Source organism: Nothobranchius furzeri, chromosome 5 (genome assembly GCF_043380555.1).
Source record: "Nothobranchius furzeri strain GRZ-AD chromosome 5, NfurGRZ-RIMD1, whole genome shotgun sequence".
Taxonomy (NCBI): domain Eukaryota; kingdom Metazoa; phylum Chordata; class Actinopteri; order Cyprinodontiformes; family Nothobranchiidae; genus Nothobranchius; species Nothobranchius furzeri.
In genome coordinates this window covers 48422058-48448672 of record NC_091745.1, presented here as the reverse complement: position 1 = coordinate 48448672, position 26615 = coordinate 48422058, and the positions used below count along the sequence as shown (strand labels likewise).

Below are 26615 nucleotides of genomic sequence, written 5' to 3'. Positions count from 1 at the left end.
ACAGTAAAAGCAGGGGAAGTGGGTTGATAGGCTGTGGCTTGTTCTGAGGTAATGAGCAGGCTGCTCTGGTCCGTGGAGGTTAAAGGTGAAGCTGAAATCAATGGAACTTGTTTTACTGGTCTTTACTGGTAACCAGCGCTCCCCTATGGTCATGAGTTTTGGATTATGACTCAAAGGTCATTGATACTCAAGGTTACTTTGAAAATTAAGTCAGTATGGAATAAGAGGTGTGGCTCATCAATGGGTGAAAACTTCTTTAGACAAAAGGAAACAATTTGTTCAGATAAAGGACCATAAATCAAAACTATGTGATATTAATTGTGGAGTGCCACAAGGGCCGGTCCTTGGACCAAAACTGTTCATTTTATTTATTAACGACTTGGTAAATGCATCTAAGACATTCAGTACCATTCTATTTGCAGATGATTATTAAATATAAATTACTGAAATTTCATGATTTAAAAGACTGGAAAATCTTACAAACCATGCATAAAGCCAATTTAGGTACTCTGCCAGCAAACATTCAGGGGATATTTGAAAAGAGAACTAGTAATTACATGCTGAAAGTAACTGATGTGTTTACAAAACCTGGATTTAGAACTAAAATTAAGGAGTGGAATATATCTGTAAATGGTGTTAAATTATGGAATAGCCTTAAAAGGGAAATAAAAAAAAAACTCTGCCATTTATTAAATTCAAAATATGTACCAAATTGAGTGTACTAAATAATTTTGAAAATGTAAATTAAATCAATGATCATGATCGCACTGGAATTTAGAACAGGAACATTTTTAAATGAATCTGTATGTGTGTGTCTGACAAATTGAAATTGTATATAAATAGATTATTTCTTCCGGAAAAGGGGGCAGAAATTATAAGATGTTTTCCTTCATTCTGCTCCTTTTCGTTCAAATTAAATTTTTTGTTATATATTTCTTATTGTTTATATGTTTCATTTGTTTTTATTTTGAATGAAATAAACGAAAAAAAAAAAAGATCCTGGATGCAAGCAGCTGAAATACCTTTAGTACATGGTTACCAGCATATACTATCTCCATCGTCCAGGTGGAGCTCAGAGTTGGGCTGTTGGAGAGGTAGGTCAGGTATCTGACTGGGATGCCCCCTGGTGGCCTTCCTTTAGGGGTCCGTCAGCCCATTTTGGCCGACCCCAAACTCTGTAGGGGGACCCTTTCTGGCCTGGGAAGGATTTAGATCCTCTGGGGAAGAGCTGGAAAACGTCTCTTTGTAAAACGATGAATGGGTGTTTCTCATGGACCTGATACCAACTATGGAGGAGCTGGAGAGCAGTCAGGATAAAGTCAGAAAACCTTAAAAACAGCTCCTTTGTATTTGTTTTTAAGACACAAAGCAACACTGGGCGGCTGAATACCTCCAGTTACACGGGGAGGGGCGCTCTTTTAAATTCCCAGTTTGGAACCAAATCTCTGCTTTCCCTCACCAGAAACTGTTTACGTGAGGCTCAAATGCAGCATAAATTCATTTAAAAGCTTTTTGCAGAGGTTTAGGATTTTTTTCTGAACCAAACATACAAAATTAGACTTTTGGAGGAGTTTGAGTTTTATCTGTCGTATGGGTGACCCGGAGAGAAAACGAAGAAACTGAAAACACTTCTAAGTTCCAGCAGGCTTAAATAAGGAACTGTGGGTTTGGTTAGAGCTATGTCTGAAGTTGAACTTCATGGTGAACCCATCGGGTGAACCGGTGTTTAAGCTGCAGCGATTTGTGGCTGTAAATGTATAGAGACCTCAAAACCCTCATTAAAGTCCTGCAGTGGGAGGTGTCCTTTAACTCAGAGGTCTCACTGATAAAATTAGACCCACGCTTTGTTAGAACGGCATGCTTTTCCAAACCAACGCTGTCGGCTACCTTGTGACTTTATTTAAATGAACCTCCATCAGCGGTCACCGTTGGTTAATTAGCCTCAGACTGCATGCAGCTCCAAAGCAAGAGGGATGACCTGAATAGTGAAGTCAGGGTTAGTTTGGGTAGAGGACTCATGGTAAAGGAAGAAGCCTAACACCACGTAACAGCATGTTTGTGAGAGCGTAACCCTGGCAACCTCCGAAAAGCACCTCCAACTGAGCTGCTTCGCTGCTGTCCATGCCAATGTCATTGGATTCAGTCACATTGCGAGATGAGCTGCAGATTGAGATCTCATCGCGCATGTGTGTGTGTGTGTGTGTGTGTGTGTGTGTGTGTGTGTGTGTGTGTGTGTGTGTGTGTGTGAGAGAGATATATTGTGGCAGATCAGACCAGAGTGTGAGGAGTCTGACAGCAGCAGCAGCTCTTTGTGCTGCCGTGTGTGAGGTTAAATGAGAATCTGACTATGTGAAATAAAGCATAAACGTTAAAACCTGCATAGAACCGGGACAGTTTTAAGCTAAACATTTAGCTAACATGGAGGGCAGAGTTAAAGAGATGGTTTTGTTGTGTTGCAGCTTGGATCTTTACCTCGTTGCTCCACTCAGTAAAACAAAGCGTCACATCGACGGTGTCAGAGAGGGGATCTCTTCACCACACGTTTATTCTGATGAGCTCATTCTGTTTGCTAAATAGGTTTAAGAACCATTTATGAAACCTCATATGATGAGATATGATTCCAAATATTTATTTTTATCTTCATCATCTGAAGCTCAGAGGGGCGCCTTACATGTTAAATGCTGCGCTCATTTAGGATCTACTCATGAACATATCTTTTATATTAACAGAACTTCAGTTTGAGACCATCCTCTAGACTGAACGTCCTCTCTGTGTCTGCAGGACGTTATTATGACTGCAGCTCTGTGACTTAAACAGATATGCTGATATTTAAATGCTCGGCGCTTACTAAAGCTTTACTTTTGATTAGACTAACTACATCAACTCTCGCTGAATTTTAATGCTGTGTAAATAATAAGCCAAAATGGTTTATCTGCCCTTCTCTGCACGACTTTAGGAACATCTAGTTCTCTGATTGGAAGCAGGTACACATCACATACCACCTGCTTGGGATGTCAAAAATAAAGTCAGAACAAAAGAGCATTTGTGCATTTAACTGGTGATGAGGCATTTACAAAAAAATACTCATCCTTGGAAAAATCTCCTAATGCAGAGATAATGAGCCTGTGAGATTCAAGATCAGCTTCATTCTTCATGCTCTACATGAAAATCAGTTAAGATGAGTGAAGATGAATCAATCATGACTAGTTGTAAATAAACCTGTCATATGATGTTGTGTTATTCATGAGAACACTGTGCTGTTTTTGTTAATGTTGCTTGTCTCCAGCATGAACTTTACAGAAGAAACATTGTTGTTCTGATTCTCCTCACGAACACACTCAGGGTGTGTGTCCCACACCTCTGTCACACCCTGTCCTTCTCCCCGTTTTGGTTTAGCCTTGTGTCTCGTTAATTGCTCCCACCTGCCTCTCGTTTCCCAATCACCTTAGCTCCCCTGCCCTCGTGTATTTAAGCCCCATCTGTTCTAAGTCTTGTGTCGGTCCATTGTTTCATTGTCCAGCTTGTGTTCTAATAAACCGATGTTAAGAGATCTTACCTGTCTGCCTGTCTTCCTCCCCGCGTGTGGATCCTCGCCTCACCTCCGCTCACCTCGCCCACATGCCGTGACAGAATGGACCGGCCCGTTAAAGGATCCAGCGGGGAGATACTCCCGTGGGAGTACCTGCTCCGGTGGCTAACTCCAAGCCACCAACCGGCTTCTCCAGCTCCAGTTCCGCCCCGCCGTGGACGGCAGCGCCGACCTGCGCCCTCGGCCGTCCTCTCCACCCTTCCAGCGCCTGATGGAGGATCACATTGAGAGGCGCACTCGGATAACTCCAGTTACGTGGGCACCCGTCTGGCTGTGTGCTCCCCCTGGGTTGGTCCACGGTGTGGGGAGAGACGCCGGGCTCCACCGCAGTCCTGTGTTCCGGGACGGAGCTGTGAGCTCGCCGCTGCCCCTGCTCGGCGCAGCAGCATGGACACGCCCCCGGTCAGACCAGCAGTTCCGTCTCCGACCCAATCGCCACCTCCGTCATCTACGGGGGGGAGCGTTGGCCGCAGCCCAGCTGACCGAGCTCGTCAGTCTCCTGGCGGAGCTTGGCCAGTTCCGCCAGCTCATCAACTTCCAGGAATCCCGCCTGGACGCTCTTTCCTCCTCATCTCATCCAGCGGAGCTCGCCGGTCTCCGGGCTGAGCTGGCCCAGCTCCATCGGACGCTCAGCCTCAAAGAGCTTCAGCTGGACGGTCTGTCCTCCCTCCTCTCACAGTTCCCAGCACCACCTGCTCTGTCGCAGCCTGCTCCAGCGGTGGCCTCGGTGGACGCCCCGCATCCAGTTCCAGCGGTGGTCCCAGAGGTCGCACCCTAACTGGTCCAGCCTGTCCAGGCAGCCCCTCCCGCAGCAGCTCTGCCTCCGGCCCAGAAGCTGACGGTACCGGTCCGGAAGCAGGCATTCCCGGCCCAGAAGCAGAAGGTTCGGGCCCAGAAGCAGACGGTTCCGGTTCCGGTCAAGAGGCCGGTGATCCAGAGGTCGACAGTCCAGAAGTCGAAGGACCAGAAGTCAATGCCCCCGGACCAGAAGCAGACGCCCCCGGAACAGAAGCAGACGGTTCCACTTCCGGTCCAGAGGCCGGCAGTCCAGAGGTCGACGGTCCACAAGTTGAAGGACCAGAAGTGGACGCTCCTGGACCAGAAGCCGACGCCCCCGGACCAGAAGCCGACACCCCCGGACCAGAAGCCGACCCCCCCGGGCCAGAAGCAGACGCCCCCGGACCAGAAGCAGACGGTTCCGGTCCTGAGGCCGGCGGTCCAGAGGTCGACGGTCCACAAGTCGAAGGACCAGAAGTCGACGCTCCCGGACCAGAACCCGATGCCCCCGGACCAGAAGTCAGTGGTGTTCGACGCCCTGTCCTGTCCTGTGGTCGACGCCTCTTTGTGTTCTGAAGTCGACGCCTCTTCGTGTTCTGAATTCGACGCCTCTTCGTGTTCTGAAGTCGACGCCTCCTCGTGTTCTGAAGTCGACGCCTCCTTGTGTTCTGAAGTCGACGCCTCCTCGTGTTCTGAAGTCGACGCCTCCTCGTGTTCTGAAGTCGACGCCTTCTCGTGTTCTGAAGTCGACGTCTTATCCTGTCCAATGGTCGACGCCTCATCCTGTCCAAGGGTCGACGCCTCTTCTTGTCCAAGGGTCGACGCCTCTTCCTGTCCAAGGGTCAATACCTCTTCCTGTCCAAGGGTCGACGCCTCTTCCTGTCCAAGGGTCGACGCTTCTTCCTGTCCAAGGGTCGATGCCTCTTCCTGTCCAAGGGTCGACGCCTCTTCCTGTCCAAGGGTCGACGCCTCTTCCTGTCCAAGGGTCGACACCTCTTCCTGTCCAAGGGTCGACACCTCTTCCTGTCCAAGGGTCGACGCCTCCTCTGAAGTCAATGCCTCATTTGAAGTTGACGCCTCATCTGAAGTCGACGCCTCATCCAGTCTAGAGGCCGACGCCTCATCCAGTCTAGAGGTCGACGCTCTCTCCACTCCAGAGGTCGACGCTCTCTCCACTCCAGAGGTCGACGTTCTCTCCACTCCAGAGGTCGACGCTCTCTCGTGTCCAGAGGTCGACGCTCCCTTATGTCCAGAGGCTGACATCCCCTCTGGTCCGCCGTCTCCAGTCCCGTGGTCGACGCCGTCTCCGGTTCCAGTGGTGGTTCTAGAGGTCGCACCGTATCCGGTCCAGCCTGCAGAGACTTTGTCCCCGGTCCAGCCTGCAGAGACTTTGTCCCCGGTCCAGTCTGCAGAGACTTTGCCCCCGGCCCAGCCTGCAGAGACTTTGCCCCGGCCCAGCCTGCAGAGTCTTTGTCCCCGGCCCAGCCTGCAGAGACTTTGTCCCCGGCCCAGCCTGCAGAGACATTGTCCCCGGCCCAGCCTGCAGAGACTTTGTCACCGGCCCAGCCTGCAGAGACTTTGTCACTGGCCCAGCCTGCAGAGACTTTGTCCCCGGTCCAGCCTGCAGAGCTCCCCTACCATAAACGCAGGCCCCCAAGAGCCCGTCGTCACCGCCTCCTCTGCCACAAACGCAGGCCCCCAAGAACCCGTCGCCGCCTTCTCTGCCGCAGACGTAGGCCTCCAAGGGCCCGTTGCCTCCTCCTCTGCCGCAGACGTAGGCCTCCAAGGGCCCGTTGCCTCCTCCTCTGCTGCAGACGCAGGCCTCCAAGGGCCCGTCGCCTCCTCCTCTGCCCCAGGCGCAGGCCTCCAAGAGACCGTTGTCTCCTCCTCCTCTGCCCCAGGCGCAGGCCCCCGGACTCTGCTGGTTCCTGCCTCCTCTCCGTTGGTCCCTCGGTTCCTCTTGGCCCTCCCTCCGGGTCCCCCTCCTCCCGCCCTGCTCCTTGTTCCTGTGGGCATCTGGGATCCGCCCTTTGGGGGGGGGGGTGTTACTGTCACACCCTGTCCTTCTCCCCGTTTTGGTTCAGCCTTGTGTCTCGTTAATTGCTCCCACCTGCCTCTCATTTCCCAATCACCTTAGCTCCCTGCCCTCGTGTATTTAAGCCCCTTCTGTTCTGTGTCTTGTGTCGGTCCATTGTTTCATTGTCCAGCGTGTGTTCTAATAAACCGATGTTAAGAGTTCTTACCTGTCTGCCTGTTTTCCTCCCCACGTGTGGATCCTCGCCTCACCTCCTCTCACCTCGCCCCCACGCCGTGACAACCTCTAGGCTGACCTTAATGCACTCACTGCTTCCTGTTCCTCTGCAGTGTTTTCTTACAGCTTTTTTACTTGTAGGTTTATTAACTTTTGGTGCAGCTCATCCCAGAGGAGCTGTACTATGACCCATGCTATGTTCAGGGATTAATCTGCAGGAAGGTCACAACCTAACCCTGACCCTAACCCCCGGCCACACAGGAGATTGCACTGAACCCCAGACACCAACATTTAAAAACATCGAGGCTCGATGATGGCTGTTATAGTGATATCCAATATGCCGATACTGTCTGACTCTTAATATCCAATACCGATATCTGCCGAGTCCCCCTCGCTTTGGGTCACTGACGCCACATTTCTCCTGTCTTGCTCACATTTAAAACATTATTTGTGCAACAACTTCATTTGAAGCTAGTAGGATAACAGGAAAAATGCCATGCTTACTAGGCACAATGCTAAGATGTATTAGTTGGTGACGTGCTTTTTCTTTTTCTGTATTTTGCAGCTATGGTGATGAAACATTTAGAAAGGTCTTCAGATAAGAGAAACAAGCCTTGGGTGAAGATTCTTGTTCTTGTTTAGTTGTCTGTTAGCTGCTAGCTACACATAGCTACGCGCTGTGACGACAGCACACGTTCCCTACGCAGAACAAACGGCTACTCCACAAGTTGTGCCAAAATAAACTAAACTATCTCAAAATCTTGACCTCGGGTCTGCCATATTTACACATTTTGAGAGAGAGGAGAGAGAGCATCTGTACGGTGGCTCCATCGCTGGCACGGTTTAAATCCAACCTGAAAACACATTTCTGTCTGTTAGCTTTCTGCTGGCGAACGCTCTTCTTTCTGATGCGTCTGTTTTCTGTCTCGTGTGTTTTGTTGGCGCTTTTGTGCTTGGATGCTTTTCCTCGAGCAACACTTTGGCCAGCTGACAGGCTGTTTTAAATGTGCTTTACAAATACATTTAGCATGGTATGGTGTGTGAAGGTTGGATCATTTAAAGACTGAAAACTGATACAAATATTTTCTGACATTTTAATGCTGATGCTAATATTGGATGTCCCTGTGAAACAGAAGGTAAAGAAATCTGACAGATGTAACAGCATCATAAACTCTTTTGTCTGATTTTGGAGCAAGGCCACAGCAAACAAAGCTGATTCATTGCTGCCTTTGCAAATCAGTTATCTCTTAGGCTACTGGCACACAGCTGGAATACAACAAACCTGCGCCGCTTCAGCTGCACTTCCCCACATTCTCCCACCTCTGGGATGTCTGGGGGAAAAGGGGCAGATTTAGGCTTCTGGCTCACTGAGAGCCTACAAAACCTCTGCTGCCCGGGACTGGTTCTGCCGATTCAGTGAGTGAGTCTGTAGAGAACCTGTCTGGAAGTTTCTACCAACATCCCAGACTTTATTTGTCCACCAGCTTCAGGTAGAAATTGTTTCTCCTTCTGGCCCACTGTTCTGGTCCAGCATGTCTCCAGATTGACTGGAAACCAACAAAAAATCTGCTCTGGGAATATTTGTTATTGAATGTAAAGATACAGATTTCCTGCTGAGGCTCCTGGGTCTGCATCCAAACTCCCACCCTGGTTAAAGCTGCAGACAACTTTCATTTCTGCTTCCATGATAGTGAAATGTGTGTGGTTTATTAATCCCCAATCCCCAATCCCAGATGCAGTGCTGTGATGCTCTTACAGAAGAAAATGATCCGTGGTCTCAGATGTTTATGGGCCAGCGTTGTAATCTCTGATTGGTCTTTTCTAAGTTTGGTTCTTTTTGATGCTGCTGTTGCAGCTTGTTTGTGACGTGGCACCACAGCTGGCTGTTTTCCACCCATAATGCTGCTCTGATGAGTGAAACGTCAGCGTCTGATCAGAGTTAATTACGTTTGTACCACTGTGATTAACTGTTGTTGTCCTCGTCTCTGAACCCATAATGAGGAACTTGTTCAAAGGCACATGAAAGAGAAGAGAACTCCTAATTCTCAATTTCAGATTCATTCAGTTTGAACCAAAGCTGAGACTTGAAATCATGGACGTAATTTTGGGGTCCCCCCCCCCTACTTTTTCCAAAGTCAAGTTTTGACCCCTGCACTTTTTACCATCCAAAAACAATATTATGCTATATTAAATAGACACTGGTTGAGCCATTACAACATACTGTGAAGATACAACCCCCCTGGTCCTCATGCCGGTTGTGTCCCCCCCACTTCTAAAGTGAAATTACGTCCATGCTTGAAATAATATTTATTCATTAAAACATAAAACCAGGTCATGTAATGATGCTCCTAATTAGGGATGCTCCATATTGGCAGTTTTATCAATATCTGATATTGCTTGTTTTTTGCATGCTTAAACATTTTTTGCGAAAAAGGCGGCTACTTAAAGTGCGAGTAACACCTAGATTGACATTTTTTGCTGATAACCTGTATAGATGAGAGTCTAATAGTGTATATATTGAATATTGAAGCTACAATGATAAAACATTAATAAAGATCTTCAGATTAGAAAAGCAAGCCTTGGATGGAGGTTTTTGTTTCAGTCTTTTGTTAGCTGCTAGCTACACGTAGCTAGCTGCTGTGAGGAAATTTCTACGTCACAAATTGTGCCAAATAAACTAAAATGTCTCAGAAACTTTACATCAAATCTGTTAAATGTTGCTATTTGGAGAGAGAGGAGAAGTAGCTGAAGAGGCTGATGTGTAACATGTGTATGGTGTGGAAAGTCGGGTCATTACAAGACTGAAAACCGATACCGATATTTTCCCGCATTACAGTTTAATCAGCCGATAGTATCAACTACTTCTAATTTAAAACAATCCAGTTAGAAAGGTTTTCTACTTAAAGATCCCGATTGGAGTATTTTATAACGACACCGTGTTTCTGGGATCACTTCTTTCCAAAGATGCTACAGCATCTGTCTCCTGCTGCTGCCCACAAGTGTCTGCAATTATCACTTTCTGTTAGTGACAACGGCTCACCATTACCACAGCGGGTGGATGTGGTGTGTGCAGAGAACCAGAAAGGAAGCCGGGCATCAAGGCAGCTGATTGTTGGACTACAGCAGGAGGAGCATTAACACGAGCATGATCACAGTCAGAAATTGCTGCCTGATTTCAGCTGAACAACAGCGTCAGTCAATGAGGCAGGATCGTCGATAAGTACTAAAGTGCAGAGCGGATGTTATTTTTGCATCGATGACACCTGAGAGCACAAATTACTCCGTACAATCGCTGATAACGTCACATCGCAGCAGTTGCACTCCATGTGCTGTGAATGCTGGTTGTCAGTGAAATCACCCCCCCGAACTGCAGCCAAATCTCAGCAGCAGTCGCCTGCAAACACACCTCAAAGCAACGCACAGATGGCTGCTGCAACCTGCATGTGGTTCAAATAAAAAACAATCATGACTGGTTTTTGTTTTCTGTCAATTAACGTGTCCTTCAGGCTGTTTTCTTTCATTACCGAGTCACTCTGGGCTGCGTGTCATCAGCTGAAACAAGCTGGGTTTACAGGGACGTGGTCATTTCCATTAAAACGACTGAAAGGCATTTCCAAAGCATGTGTGAATCAATGTTTGCGACAAGCTATTCATGCATTAGCTCAGATGTTTTCCTAGTTTGTGTGAAAAACAGCTTTATATAAATGACAACTGCTTCATCGGCCTGCCCACAGGCTCGTCTGAGTCACATGAAAGTGGCGCGTTGCTCAGAGGGACTGGTGAATTTCTAATGAGGAAAATCCTAAACCCCAAAAAAACAAAAAAAGAAGTGCCCGTAGGAAAGGAGCCAGACAAACTTCATCTGTCTTCTTTTCAGCCCGGGCTGGTCTTAGTGGATACATCACAGGCGGGTTGTTGTCTCGATGGCTAAAGCTTCTGCTCCAACACTTAGGAGGTGTTACATCACCCAAACGTGGAGGAACCGGAGCACCTTAAAGGGCTCCAGTTGGCAGAGCCGCGTTGACTCTTAAGGCAACTTTTGAAGTGGAGTTTTATCGATGTCGAAAACTAGTCTAAGAAATGAGCGCCTGACTGTACCCTGATGCAAGGTTGTATGGGCTCACAAAGTCTCACCATTAAAAGCAATCCGAGCCGTGACCTCAGTCCTAATGAGCTAGCCGATGAGCGGGTTGAGCCTTCAGTCAGAAGACGTTGTCATTGGAGGCTTTTGGTCAGCTGATATTTTGGTAGGTGTGGCACAACTTGTGAGGAAGAAATTTGCCCTGCAACTAAAACAAAAATAAGAATCTTCACCCAAAGCTTGAAGATCTTTGAAAGTTTTATCAAACAATACACAGAAAAAGACCCTCATCGGAGCGCCACGCTCAGGGAGGAGGAGATTCAGCTGCTGTTGGAGCCAACGAATGTGGCCCTTTTCTCGTTACTAACTCAAATTGAACTAGTTGTTATTTTACACATAAAATGTTAAAACTTGATGGGAGAAATGTGATGTTAGTAAGCTAAAAGGGTCTAGTTTTCATTGTTTTATGAGAGGGGGACACAGCATGTATTGATATCAGAAAGTAAGTCAACAATAACAGTTTATGAGAAACTGAGCCTCCTGTTTTTGATTGTTCTTAGTGGTCCAGCATGTAACCTTAACAACAACATGAGTACAACTTTAACCCGGGATGAAACGTTTGTAGTTCTTCTGCCCCCTAAAGGGACAGTTCACATCTTCTGAAGTGAGTTTCTGCTGTAAAAACGGTTCATCGTTCTCCCCCGTCGCTCCTCGTTCTTTAAAATGCTGCCATCATGAAACAACTAATGATTTATCTATAGCAATTCATGCTAATGCTACTTTACACCCACCTTCACGCTGCTTGATGAATATTAGTTGTATGCATAGAAACCTTTGGTTGTTTGCACAGCAGCTTGGCGGACATGATTTGAGACGAGAGATATTTGAAGTAGCAACAGCTCCCTTTGTAACTACTCCCACCGTGACTAGCTGTTAGCTCATCAATCTGATCAGAACAAATCTCCGTGTCTCCTGATTGTGATTTTATAACAATGTTCATTTTTAAGAACCTTTACCAGGAACACAAAACTTGATCAGTTTAAGCCTGTTTTTACCTGATTTTGACTTCTTTGGTTCTCATATCAAACAGAAACCATCACAGGTTTTTGTTCCATTAAAACTGGATTAGTTCCTTGGTAAATGTTTTCTGTGTGACTTATCTGAGTGGAACAAATAATAAAATTACCTGCCTGCTTTAAAATAAATGCTGTCATTTATGGTGATCACAGGGAGAACTGTGGGATTTAGAGTAAGGGCAGAACTGGGAGTATGCACTCGGCACTTTCTGTGTTTTGGGTTGTATTTTTTATCATTTGGAGCGATATCAGGATTGCTGAGCAGAAAAGCCTCTCAGCATGAGTTTTAGCAAATGCTAGTGAGTGGAGGACATCTGAGCCCACACCAGGCGCTGCTCTTTTCATCACACACCCAACCCAGCCTGCCTTTCATTCAAAAGCACCAAACTTACCCACAGTCTGGACCAGGCCCACTGCCTGAATATGCTCCCTAACGCTCTGCATTTCCTTCATGCCCTGAGTGTGCCTCCTTCATGATGCAGCCTACAACAAAGCAAATGATGCTTCAAACATGGGGCAGGAAACATGACAGAGTTATCTGAATCAAGTGTTGTGTCCTTCAAATGTCTGCAAGTGGTGAGATTGGAAATCAGCAGAAATGTTGTGCTGCAGATGGTGGAGCAGAACCCCAAAGGAGACCCTTCCACGTGGCGCTGATTATACAGTCATGCTTTATCCACAGCATCTTTAACCTTAAATCAAAAACAATAATAGTTTACAATCAAATAGTGACATCTAATGCTTTAAATCTATTTCATAATGTTTACGTTCACATTCTTGTAACAACAGCAAAAAGGGAAGTGGCCTACCAAAATAAAAGCGCAGCCTAACATCTCAGAATGCCTTTGATGTTAGATTGTGTTTATTTTAGTCTGACTCTGAATGTTTACTTTTTGAATATTTGGTTTTCTTTTTGAATGTTTAGACCGAACAGACTGTGGAGCAGAACAGGGATTAAAAGCAGAATGAAGATTCGATCTGAGAGCCTGGAATGGTTTCCACATCTTCCCTCTCAGAGTTATCTTCTCATGAAGGTGCCGGATAAATCCCATGACTCTGTGGTGATTTTAACACCAACGCATATATGACCTCCGTGCAGTATATAAGCAACTCAAAGAGTAAAATCATATGACTTTGGTGAAAGGGTGGTTTTGTTGGATCATGAGTTAGAAAAGACTTGCTGCAGGGATGAGTCAAAGCTCTGATCACATCACACCTCATCAGCTGAGGCCCAGATTATAACCCGAGGCTTTTTGTGTGCCTCACTCCTTTAGAGGCGTCACATCACGGCCCTCCGCCTCTACTTTCAGAATCACACAAGAATGTTCCCAACAAATCATAGTTCCATTTATTTTGTTTGTCTAAAATCTACAGGTCCTGTTGCTTTACTGGACTTATAAACTGTGAAAATCTGTTTTTATATGTTTATGGAGAATTCCCCTAGAGTGTTTTTTTGTTTTCATTCTGAAAAAAGCAACAACCAGACCACTGATTACGTGACCTAATTAGGTTTGATCCACTACAGCTGTCTGGCCTTTGGGCAAGATCACTGGCTCCTTGTGTAAGCATGAAATGACACAAAATCAATAGAACACTTGGAGCAAAGGCTGGGTGAAAATAAAGCAAATCACAACTCATTTATTAAAAATACCTTTATATTGTAATGGATCAAACTGAATATGTCAGTTTCTAAAAGCTCTACCGCTTCACCAGGATTAGTGCGTTCGGATTCTCATGCGTGTTTTCTGCCCTCTGGTGGAGAAACGTAGACAAAGGTAACAAAAACGACACAATTATCACCCAAAAGAGTTTAAAATATTTTAGATTTTAAGTATTTTGGTCATTTGTGTTTCTGCGTAACTGCAATATATATGTACCATTCACCAAATTTGTGACAGATTTTCTGAGCATGAGGGAGGAAAACGTAGGCGTGTAGTGCAGGATGCATTTCATTTAGAAGAGCTTATGAAGGAGAACAGCAGCATCTACAGGAGTGGAGAACCAGAGACCAATATGGATAAAGGTGTTTTCACATCTTATGATGTTTACAGGATGGTTCATGTAAAAACGATAATTCTTTACCTCACCATCCGTTTGGTTTGAAACTGGACGTTGATTAGAAACGGCAGCAGCTGGACACCTCCTGAAGGAATACCTGAACTTATTTGCCAAATTAACTGAAATCACTTGTCGAGGGAAGATCAAAAAAGTTATTTTACACAAACTGATATGATATTTTAAAAACTAAAGTTGTTTTAAGACAGCAGTGATCCACTATGTGATCCAACGCTGATCAGAATAAACCCTGCTGATCCAACAGGTCTGGTCTAACAGCTTCCCTCTGAACTTTGTTTTAGATGAAAGAAAAGGTATTTTACTATTATAATGGATTTAGCATACTAGGGTGGTGGTGGGTTAGTATTCCTGATCCGTTTGGTTTGTGACAGAGGCTTCGCTGTTGTACAGAAGAAAAGACTCCCTTTGATTTTTATTGTTTGAAACACGGTTCCAGGCACAGCGGCTCGAAAAGCAAATCCTTTTGTCTCACAAACATCCAGCTTCGAGTGATGGTTTCAACAGCCTGCAGGGAGATCGTAGTGCTTCTTCTTATATCTGCTTACATTTTGTTCTGTTCCTTGGGAATTAGTGGAATTAAAGATGAGGATGTGTTTTTAGCACACAATTCAATTCGAGTTCAAGTTCATTTACATAGCGCCAAATCAGGACCAGAGTCATCTCAAGGACCTTCACACAGCAACAGGAAGAAACCTCCTGAGGATCCTGGCTCAGTATAAGCAGCCATCCTCCATAACTCACTGGGGACGGTGAAGACAGAGCAGACACACACACACACACACACACACACACACACACACACACACACACACACACACACACACACACACACACACACACACACACACACACACACACACACACACACACACACACACACACACACACACACACACACACACAGCTCCCCTTTTAAATCACCTGATGACTTATGTAGCAGAATATAGTTGGTATATTCTTACACTTTTATTAAGGTCCAGAGATATCACTGATCCAAACCTGAGCTGGATCATTGATCTTTGGACCGGGCCCTTAGAATCAAAAGAGGTTGTTTTTACTACAGGGAATTTTATTCAAGCACCTTGTATTGAATTAGAGACAAGAAGAGAGAGAGAGATGGGACGTTTCAGAATATTTATTTTATAATTATTTGAAACAATCACCAGGACTAACTCTCTAATGATGGATGCAGATGAATGTAATGCTGACATTTTGGTGTGTGTGTCAGTTCAGAATCTCCGTCTGGTGGAGGCGAGTCTGAGTGCGAGATGTTGTTTTGCTACTAACTGACCGTCGATGGACTTCAGGAAGGAGACATGAGACGCAATCTATGCCGATCTACGTACCGTGCGGAGACTCCCATGTTAGATCCGGATGCCAGGTCCTTGGACCCTCCTTGTGCTGGAACTGGTGAAACAGCGTTGGCAGCACGACAAACCAGTCTATGGATCGCCTCTCGGTACAACGGCAGGGTTCAGCGTCACGTAGAGACAGTTCAGCTTTTATTCTGAAGGAACTGTCGTCTTGTTGATAAAACGACAGAATTTTCCAGCTTGACAGTTCTCAGCTTAAAAGTAGAAAATACAGCTGGCCAGTCTGTACTTCACTTAGCGATGATGGACATCAGATGGATTTGAGAGCTGGTCGAGTACTTGGTTAGAACTCCGTTGTAACTGCGTTGAAAACTCGTTGGAACTAACTTAAAATGGCATTGTTCTGTTTTATTAAGCTTAGTTGTTTTTGATTCTTAGCCAATCGGAGTGAACAGATTAACTAAACACCACAGGGCTCTGCCACGCATCAGAAAGAAAGTTCTGATTGGATGAGTGAACAATGTGTCATGTGTTTACCTTATGTGGATCAGGATGTCTAGCTCAGTTAGCCCAAAGTCTTGTTATTCATTAAACACATAAATCATAACATTGTGATTTCACAGATCAGTCACCTGATTATTATTGACCAACAGTTGTTTTGATTAGCTTTATTAGAAATAAAGTTCTTTGATTAACTAATGAAAAGCGTTCTTCGTCCCTCTTCTGTCTTCTTTGCTGGAATGTAAACATCAGAAGCAAGCGCACGACCTTGGCAATTTATGCACACTGTCACTGTGTCAAAGGGCAGCTGTTAAGGCAGAAATGGCATATTCATAACGCTACACTTATGAACAACCCGTGGTCATTTGCAGCAGAACTAATGGAATGTTTCTGGCCAAAACTTTATTCCACATCTACCAGAATAAATATTAATGGACATTTCATTTAAGACCTGAAACAGCCACTGCGACCTGTCGTATCGGCTGGATAGAATCCGTCTTTTCTCCTAACTGAGGCCATTCAAACACCTTTCCACAACAGCTAAGAAAAGTTCTTACCATGTTTTCCACAGAAACCCATGAGGTGGATCTCCCTTTGACAGGAAGCTGCTTGGTTTTTGGTTTACTGTGTCCTGTTTCTGCTGCCCTGAACTGACCTCTAAACCCGCTGTATCTGTCCTGGATGGAAACTGAGAACATCAGCATCATCAGCGCTTTCACTAACGAGTGTTTCTGTGTCAGTGTTTTAGAGCATGGCCAGTAGATGAAGACACTGTGATCGAGAACCACAGCAGGGATGAACGGGACCGACAGAACAACATACCAGGAGGAGGAGCTGGGGAACTCCACCCGGACCTATTCCTACCATCACCAGAACTACACCCTCCCCCCACCACTCCTACAGGGCAAGACTAGCACCCCCAAACCTGCAGCATGTGAGCAGGTCCACATAGCAGTGGAGGTCTGATTCCCCTCTGGATCTGTCCCTGTCTCATCACACGTTGTCCTCATCTTGTTGCTGACATGTTCTTCTGTTTCCTCTCATCAGGTCTTCCTGATCCTGGGGATCATCTCTTTACTGGAGAACATCATGGTCATCACAGCCATTATTAAGAACAAGAACCTTCACTCACCCATGTACTTCTTTGTCTGCAGGTGAACCCTTTTAGACTCAACATGAATTGTAATCTAATAACATAATGTTGTATTTCCTCAGTGCGTTTTTGGCACGTTTGGTTGTCGCGTGCACGCCCCATTTGTCGGTTCCGTTAAAACCCAGTTCCGTTAGAACTTGTGAGACTGTGCATCTATCAGGGTTCGGTGGGGATGTCGGTGAGTTTTATTGTACTAGACCCTGGTCTGGACTTCCTAAGTTAGAATCATATCTTCTATTTTAAAGGTGAAATGATATGCAAGACTTGTCCCTTTGTAATAGCCCACTTCTTTTTAAGCAATCCCGTTATCTTTGGTTTAGATACTAGGGACGAAGCCCGGCGGGAGGCCAGCCCGCTGGCAATTATTTGGGTTATTTGGATTAATTGCGCCCCTATCAGCTTATGTGGGTGGTTGGTAACTATAAAATGATTCTTGTTAGTTGATCAGACTAACATAGATTTATCAATTTATCTAACTAATCCAACCTTCCAGCGCTGATAGAGACTTTTTCACACTTGCGATCAGAGCCAAAATTAACCCCTAATGTTTTGGTTTTATCATCCTTAAGACATCTCGTTACTCGCGGGTGAGGAAGGAGACAAGCTCCTTTTATCTTAAGGTTTCTTTATATTAATCTGTCACAAACCGTAAAGTAAATCCTGATGATTCAGGAACCTATAATTAATGTGCTTACCTCTGTGCAATAATGGTCAGGGCTCCAACTCTTAAGCTTTAGAGAAAACCTGAAAGAATCAGGACTATGGATCTTTTTCCAAAAAGTTTATTACAAGATCAAAAAATACAAAAATGAGTAAATACAAAACTAACTGTTTCCCCCAAGGAGAAATTAGTTCTAATGATTAATTAAGAAATAAGGAGTTGATTTACACCAACTCTGTCTTCGAGCTACAGCTCCTTCTGTCTCAATCGACTGCCCCAAAACGTGTGTTCTGTCAGCGCCGACCTCTTCTCTCCCAGCTCTGCTCTGTCTCTTCCTGTCATATGCCCCAACTGCTCTGTTCTAGCTCTGCTCGGGGCTGCTCTTTTATACCCTCCCTGGGCCAGCTTAGACGAGGTAAAAGTCACATATATCATTATCTCATGACAGTAAGGTCATGGGGTCATTTACCAGATACACAGTTTTTAGCTCAACACAAAACATCTGGTGTCATTATCAAGACATGCAGCATTCTACATGAGGGCACAGGTCATAAATCATCATATTTGTTGCAAATTGTCGATCTCCTTCAGCATTCCTGAGAGGGCTTCTCGATCCAATGGGGCTGTCTTCACTCTATTCCAGTCCTTCTTTTCCCGCCAGAGGTGGATCCAGGGGTGGAGCCAGAGGTGGAGCCAGCCTGCCTCCTGACCTTTTGCCCAGTTCTGTCCTCTTGTCCCTGTGACCCTTCTGTGACCCTCGTTCCTGACCACAGTTTTTGACCTGCAGCCCAGTTTTGCTCCCAGCTTGGATGCTTGTTGTGCAGCTGGGCTCCTGTCTTCTGGCTGATTTTACTCGCATAAGCCAGTTCAGTGTGTTTCAGCTTGCCACTGTCTTTGGCATGTGGGGACTGGCAACATGGTCAGCCTGTTGTTGCTCCCACTTGGAATGATTCACCATTTTAATTTTGTTCTACTTCAAACCAAATCAAAATTCAAGAAATGACAAGAAGCAAGTGTCCCTCAAGGCTCTTCTAATTTCTGCTCATTATGGGAATTTGTGATGATTAAAAAAACACTAATTTACTTGTCCTTTATCAAATCAGTCATATTAACTGAGTGGCACGTGCCAGACCCAGACCCAGACCCAGTTCTGACTTCTGGATCAGTTTTCACATAGCAAAGATAAGTATAATTATGATTAAGTACAATACAAGTACACAGTAATACCATCCAGAGCAACAAGGGTCTCATTATCCCCAAAAGTTGGTTGTTTTTCTGTTTGTTTCACATTTTAATGGAGACGCGTGGACTGTCGCAAAGCAAAACTCACATAACCTTTATCATTTGTCCGGTTTTATTCATAAAGGAAGAAATCTGAATTTTAAAACTAATCATTTAAAAAGAACTTCTCAGAATAAACATAAGAATTGAGGGCTCGTTTGGCTCAGTTAGCAGGTGAAAAGTCACACACACACACACACACACACACACACACACACACACACACACACACACACACACACACACACACACACACAAACACACACACACACACACACACACACACACACACACACACACACACACACACACACACACACACACACACACACACACACACACACACACACACTGGTGGTGATGAGCCACAGCAGCTCTGGGATACACTGACAGAGGAGAGGCTGCCACTGGTCTCCTCCCACCACCACCAGCAGGCAGTGGGGGTGAAGTTTGTGGGCCAAAGACACGACTCCAACCATCAGTTTGCTGAGCAGGCGCCTTACCACCGTATGCTGTCAGGAAAGGATTAGCAATCAATCACTGAAAACAAACAGGCTTTTTAATGAGGTCACGGTTAGAAACGTCTTTCCAAGAGCAACATGTCTCAGATGGCTAGGTTTATCTGAGTGAACCACACCAGTTCTGGACCTGCAATCAGACAGATCAGTTCAAAGTAGACGTGTTTACCCACAATGCAAGTTTGCTGGATCAAAACGAAACACCATTCATCAGCAGGCAGCGAGTCCACCATGAACTCCTCCTCCTCTTCTAGTTCCACGGGAGCCTGAGAGCTGAAATCTGGAGCAGAACAATGACCCAAAATCACCAGCAGATCTCCAGAGGAACGGACCAGATCACCATCAGAACCCAGTTAGAGACCAGTAGTCAGACAGAAGATGAAAAGCTGAAGTTGCTGAAGCATGAGGTCTTCTGAAATCTAAAAGTTTTCACCCTGTTACAGTTTGTTCTACTGCGTGTTAATTAATTACGGTCACAGCCTTTTGGCATAAATCATTATCAGCCTGCGGCTGTTTTCTTTATGAAGATTAAAACATCAAATGATGTTCAGTAAAAACTGATTTATTAGAATTCTGAATGATAAAAACAGACTATGCTCTCTTTCCTCCTGACTTAACCATTTTACAAGAAAATAAAGAAAAGTTTTGTCCTCATTCTTCAGTAAACAGGACCTTTGCTGATTATGGTGTAGGAAGTACCTCCACCATCAGACTCCTTCTGGACTGCTGGCTTCATTAACCACTTTACTCTCATTAGACTCTGCGGCGAGAGAGGAGGCTACTTCTCAACTCACTGTTTCCAGTCCAGTGCTGCTTGTAGATGCAAGCAGAGAATGGGATTACTTTTTGATGAGTGAATTCCTTATAAGTTTTTGATTTGCATTTTATTTCTGCAGATGTCTACCAACTGGTGACAAGCATTGATGTAAATAATAAGAGACACTCTCATATCAAAGCCCGCTCAGAAATGAGACTGAATAATCCTAGCAACAATTAACTGAGTCTTCATTTGTATGGAAACTCAGACGTCAGAGTTAACAAACGTTTCTCTCCCTTTGGACCAGAGATCTGATGTCCCAGCACTCTCAGATAAAGCAGACCTGCTCTGACCTCTAGTCAGCTAGAGGTGCTTTGATGTGGTCTGAAATCACACAAGGCAACAATGAGACAAGAAGAGAAACTGTCAGATAAAAAGGTTGGAATCATTCATTTAAAAGTAGATTTTATTTAATGCTAATGACCTAGAGTCACTTTGATTTCCTGTTTTATTATCGTCACGAAAGTTTTTGGTGGGCTTTGATCTTCCATGATGTCACAGGTGTGATGGATCTAAACAAGCATCTCCAACATCCCTCAGTATAAAACTAATAATTGATTAAACCATGTTTTACTGTTTTGATGTCAGAAACACAACCTGGAAAGTGAAGTGATCCTAAACAATAACACACACACATGCACATGCACGCGCGCGCGCACACACACACACGCACACGCACACACACACACACACACACACACACACACACACACACACACACACACACACACACACACACACACACTTTGCTTTAATGACTGCTGTTGCTTTGGCAAAGAGAGTAAAATGGTATTATCAGGAGAGGGACAATGTTTAAGTGGTTAGCAGCAGTGTGCTAGACGATGGCCCCCACCATGAGGCCACCACAGCTCAGCAGAACGTCATTGTAGCTTCTTCTGGGGAGAAAAAACACTTAAAGAAAAATAAAGTTAACAGCTGAAATTGCAGAAAATAATACAGTTAAAGAGCAAATTGTAGAAGAATGTGGTCGAGTGTGGAAAGTGGTCAGTGTATCCTCCAGCAGTCTAAGCCTATAGCAGCATAACTACAGAGATAACTCTGGATTACCTAGCCTTTTAGATGGAGGCATGTTGGAGGCCGGGCATGGGAGAGCCGTCTTTACCGACTGTACACTCCACCTCCCATATATGTATCTACCTATCAACATGCAGAAGCAGAGGTTTTTATACTGCATCTAAGGTTAGGACTATTGTTTTTGCTATTGTGGGATGTTGTGTGTTAACATTCGCAAATACTACAAAAACAATCCATAGTTTTGTTGGAAGGAATAGCTTCTCTGCTGAGACAATGTTAACATCATGGAAATCTGTGGACTGACTGCATTTTGTGTGAAAACAACATGAAATGTGTGAATTGTATGGCCACAAAACACCAATGCTGTGCTACTTGTATTTAGAGTTATGAAAATGTGACAGCTGGTTGGACAAACGCTTGTTAGCGACTGAAAAAAACTGTAATTTTCATTTTAGATGATGCATTACTAAGCAGGATGCCCCACCCTAGCCCTTTGTCCTAAACTTAGGGACACTTAATAGTTATTAACACCAGTAATGTTAACTAAGTGCTCCTTCTTTTGTTACTGCTTAATAATGCAATAATAACAATAATAAAGGGGCCTTTATTTGTAAAGTGTTAACACAAAATCATTTATAATCTCTGAAAACCAAAAGTAGTTCTTATAATTACCTAAACACACTGACAAACACTAGTACTGGATATAATGGAAACACAATAACAAGAAACATATTCAGACATGTTTGTCAGTGTAATAAAAAAAACGACATTTTCATTCATTCTAATTAGTGTAGATTTGTTCATTACAGAGATCCGTCCTCAACAGCATAGACACTGAAGAGTAGATACTACTCCGACTGCTACTGCCTATGGAGGCTGCATTTGAGGGGTCTATGTTTTACAAAGTTTTAGGGTTAGGGTAGGGTTAGGTTTTAGTTAATGGGCTTGACACATGGGAGGCAACAAACGACTGTGATCAGCGAAACTTTTTGCTTTGATAACCTGACACATGGGAGGCGACATGTGGCAGCGGTAGGTGGCAACAGCCAGCGACGCACTCTGTTCCAGGGCGAATAGCGAGTCTTCCGTTGTTCTGATTGGCCACCAGATTGGAAGGAATGTTGGGTTATTACAGCAGTTCAGAGTTGAAACAGCTGTAGATATGAAGTTAACTTCTGACTTTACTGTATAAACTAAAATATGTGAACGGGTTCATCCTGTATTACAGACAGATAAAGAAACGGTGAAAATGAGACCACACCAACGACCAACTCACCAATACTTTTCCATGCCGCTGCCTTTTTGTGAAGATCTCTTTATTCTTTTGTAGAAATGTTGTAAAGCTCTGGGAAATCCGACACGGCAAGTGGTAACTTCAGGTTTGCCCAGAGATGTACTCAGAAGCATCGTGACTGTTCACGATGGTTGGTCAGTCAATGAAACCTCCGCTGATTGGTCGTTGTGCGAGTGACAGTGATGAAAAGTTTCAATTTTCTCAAATCTCTGGCATGACATCGCTGGCTCGCCTGTGTCGCTCAGAAAGAGGGAGACCCCCGGTTATAGAGTGTGTCGCAGAAAAAGGATGGAAGAGAGGCGATGTCGCCTCCCGTGTATCGGGCCCAAAAGGCTCTAGCTCCTTGAAGATCTGGAGCTGTTGAAGGGAGAGAGCGCCATTCATGAACCCGTTCAAACACACCAGAATGAGCGCGCTCACTTTAGTGTTCATCAGGTAAAATATAAATGAGTTCTATTCTCGTTCACAAATAAACCAAAAATAAACAAACAAGTTCACAAACTGATGTTCAATGAACTCATTCCAACACTGCTGTGTTGTACTTAAGGCAGCTGCAGCTCATGAGGTAGAGCGGGTTGTCTTGTAATAAGAAGGCTGCAGGTTTGATCCTGTCTCTGACTAGAGAATGCTGCTGTTGTGTCCTTGGGCAAGGCACTTAACTTGCCTTGCCTGTTGGTGGTGGTCGGAGGTACCAGTGGCTCCAGTGTTCAGCAGCCTCGCCTCTGTCAGCGCTCCCCAGGGCAGCTGTGGCTACAGCGTAGCTCATCACCATCAGTGTGTGAATGGATGAATGATACACTGTAGCGTACAGCGCTTTGGAGCTCTCTGACTGAAAGGCTCTACAAGTGTGGGTCATTTATCATTATCATAACTTTTCCTTTCTCAGACGTACCTCGGATTGTTGCTGGTTGTGTTTTTCTTTTTTCTTGTTTCCATTGGTTTGTTTTGCTGTTATGTTAATGGTTTGAAATCCCGCTCCAATTTTCCCAATCCCGCCTGATTCTCTGAAGCACATGCATACTCTGTGTTCAAGTAAACTCATGAGAACATGCAAGCATGGTGGGAATTGTAGTAGAATATAAGAGTAATTATATTGACAAGGTACATGTGTTATCACAATAGACCACTATTTGGCACAGTGGCGTGCTATGGCTTTGTCTGTCGCACAAAAAAAAAGGAGCTTACATTTGTTCAATAAAGTTCTGGGGAAAGAAAGTAACTCCAACCATCAGCACGAGTGCTAGGTCTAAAAATAATTTTATAGAGTTTTTTCCATCTCACGTGAGACACATAAGTCGCACAGTACAGCCCTGCTGAGCCATAGCTGGCAGCAACCATGACACTAAGAAGATTCTTACATAATGCACCTTTAAACTGTTAAGTGTAGGTTCATTAGTGACGCCGGTCTTTGTCAGACACGACCTGCCTATAAACCACACCCCCCTGGCCCACAATTGTGAAAAAGGTGGGTAAGGAGAATGAGGAATACACATGTGAAGGAGGCTGAGTAAGGGTAGCAGTACTTATTTACTTATTTGTGATCAAGTAAAAGTAAAAAGTACCTGTCCAAAAACATCACTCCAATAATGGTAAACACTATTTGAGTTTTTAGATATATCTGATAATTTTAAATGATTTCATCTTTCAGACAAAAACACACAACGTCATGGACAAACTGTGGTACTTTAAAGACTAAAGAGAAAGAAATTATACAAATAACATAATGAAGAAGAAAAGCCTTTCTGAGTGAATTACTGCCCACCTCTGGATTCAACTGCCCTCCATGTTTGGCAGAGGTTTAGGAGATGAAAACAGACATTCACTCAGATCGCCGACACAAAACAACTGTTTTACTTGCCTTTATGAAAATGCTGCGAGCAGACACGCATGTGGGGGGATGTGGTTTCTTTGTTAGTCCTCCTACTTTCTGTCCAGAACTTCTTTTCCAAGCAGGAAACAGAAAAATTCTTCTCGTTATCCAGGTTTTACTTCTTGTACTTGTGTGAACTGGTATGGCAACCCTTCACACAACATGAGTATACCATCTTCTGCAGGTTTATAAACCCACAACACACAAAGCAAACGTTGTTTATACATACAGCTATCCCATGATGCAACGGGCCTACAGCGCCCAGTACGTCAGACTGGCTCAGACCTGGTACAGTAACCCGAAGCCACCTTTGAAGTAAGATGACTTGTGAAATTCCCTCTCTGCTGGATGATCCATGGCATATTAGGAAGTGGAAGAGTTCAGGAACAGCACCAACGCAGGAAGTGGAAGACCCGGTGGGTCAAAGACTGCTGAGGTGCTAAAGTTGTACTGATGAGGAGTTGTGAACTTCCACTGGGAGAGGTGTGAAGTGTGTGGCGGGGCTTGATGGAGTGGGGTTCGGGTGTCAAGTAGCTGCATTCACACCATGTGTAACCAAGATTAACTAAAGAGACTGTAGAGCAGATCTATGTTTGGTGGTGAGATCAGCAGGTAGATGTTCAGAGAAGGTTACTCTCTGGGTGCATTGGGAAAACATGTGAAGTTTGGTGGAGGAAGGGTAATGGTTTGGGTCTGTATGTCAGGATGAGGGTTTGCTCTCTATCTCTCTGGCTGACCATTTAATACCTCAGCTAACCAAGATGTTCTAGACGGCTTCAGTGCTTCCAACATCGTTGCAACACTTTATCTGCATGTACACTGCTTTTCCTCGGAGTACAAACAAGAACTATGAAGAGAGGCGGGTCTGCACCGAGCCCTGCCTCAAACCTTTTAATCGCCTTTGGGATGAATTTGGAAACTTTCTAGACCAAGGCCAGTGCTTGACCTCTTGGAGTCTTTACAGAATATTGAAAACAATTTTATTTATCACGTGCAACTTTCCAACACATTACAGTCTTTACTACTCATAATGATGCTTTATTTATGAAATAATTTACATGATACTCAAAGACCTGTGCAGTGGTTAGAGCTGTTGCCTTGCAGTAAGAAGGTCCTGGGTTCGCTTCCCAGCCTGGGATCTTTCTGCATGGAGTTTGCGTGTTCTCCCTGTGCATGCGTGGGTTCTCTCCGGGTACTCCGGCTTCCTCCCACAGTCCAAAAACATGACTGTTAGGTTGATTGGTCTGTCTAAACTGTCCTTAGGTGTGAGTGTGTGTGTGTGTGTGTGTGTGTGTGTGTGTGTGTGTGTGTGTGTGTGTGTGTGTGTGTGTGTGTGTGTGTGTGTGTGTGTGTGTGTGTGTGTGTGTGTGTGTGTGTGTGTGTGTGTGTGAGTGAGTGTGTGTGTGTGTGTGTGTGTGTGTGTATGATTGTTTGTTCTGTGTGCCTCCGTGTTGCCCTGCGATGGACTGGCTCTCTGTCCAGGGTGTACCCCACCTGATTGCCCATTGACCGTTGGAGATAAGCAACCCCCACCACCCACCCCCGTGACCCTACGTGGACAAAGCGGGTTCAGACAATGGATGGATGGATACTCAAAGACGCTTTTGTGCATTATGAGATAAAATACTAAAAATGAGTTCAAATGAAAGGAGTGACAAACAAATCAGTGAAACATTCCACTACGATAACCAAGCTACAGGAAGGCCAAGCGTTTAAAGACAAAGACTGTGTGGTGAGTTCTAACAGCTGCTGCGTAAGCCTGAGGTTTGAATCCTTGAGTCTGAAATCTCTGCATGAATGAATCATCTTCAACTAAAGAGAACATCAGATCATGTATTCGTTCCCTAAACGACTTGAATGTGTCGTTGCACAGCAGGAGACTTCATCTGGTATTCTGACAGCTCTTCTTATAGTACTGGAGCTTTGTGAACAACTCCGTTTATCTTCCTGCCTGTTGCAGTCTGGCAGTCGCAGACATGCTGGTGAGTGTGTCCAACGCCTGGGAGACCATCATCATTTACCTGCTCAACAACAGGCAGCTGGTGGTGGAAGAGCACTTCATCAGGCAGATGGACAACGTCTTCGACTCCATGATCTGCATCTCTGTGGTTGCATCCATGTGCAGCCTGCTGGCTATCGCTGTAGACAGGTAACGGTGGAGTCATGTAATTACAGTATTATTAAATATCACCCCCCCCCCCCCAACTAAATTATGAAAGGCAGCTGTGTCAGAAAGCCATCCTGCCACATCAGTTCTTCTTGAGTCTTTAACTTGAACAGACCCTGACCCTAACTCAACTGTAGAAAACACAAACATGAAGT

General features: G+C 44.8%; 1 protein-coding gene across 2 annotated transcripts in view; it reads left to right on the top strand.

Moving 5' to 3' along the window:
• The window catches only part of mc5ra (melanocortin 5a receptor), a 29792-nt gene that overhangs the window by 2259 nt on the left and 918 nt on the right, over positions 1 to 26615 (top strand). The window contains exons 2-4 of one of the 2 annotated variants that reach the window (XM_015949227.3): positions 16405 to 16624; positions 16712 to 16818; positions 26254 to 26442. In XM_015949227.3, the coding sequence (XP_015804713.1) occupies positions 16460 to 16624; positions 16712 to 16818; positions 26254 to 26442 (461 nt within the window). In that variant the 5' untranslated portion in view covers positions 16405 to 16459. Of the gene's footprint in view, positions 1 to 16327; positions 16625 to 16711; positions 16819 to 26253; positions 26443 to 26615 lie in introns of those variants that run through there. The other variant, XM_070550843.1, reaches the window with a different exon arrangement.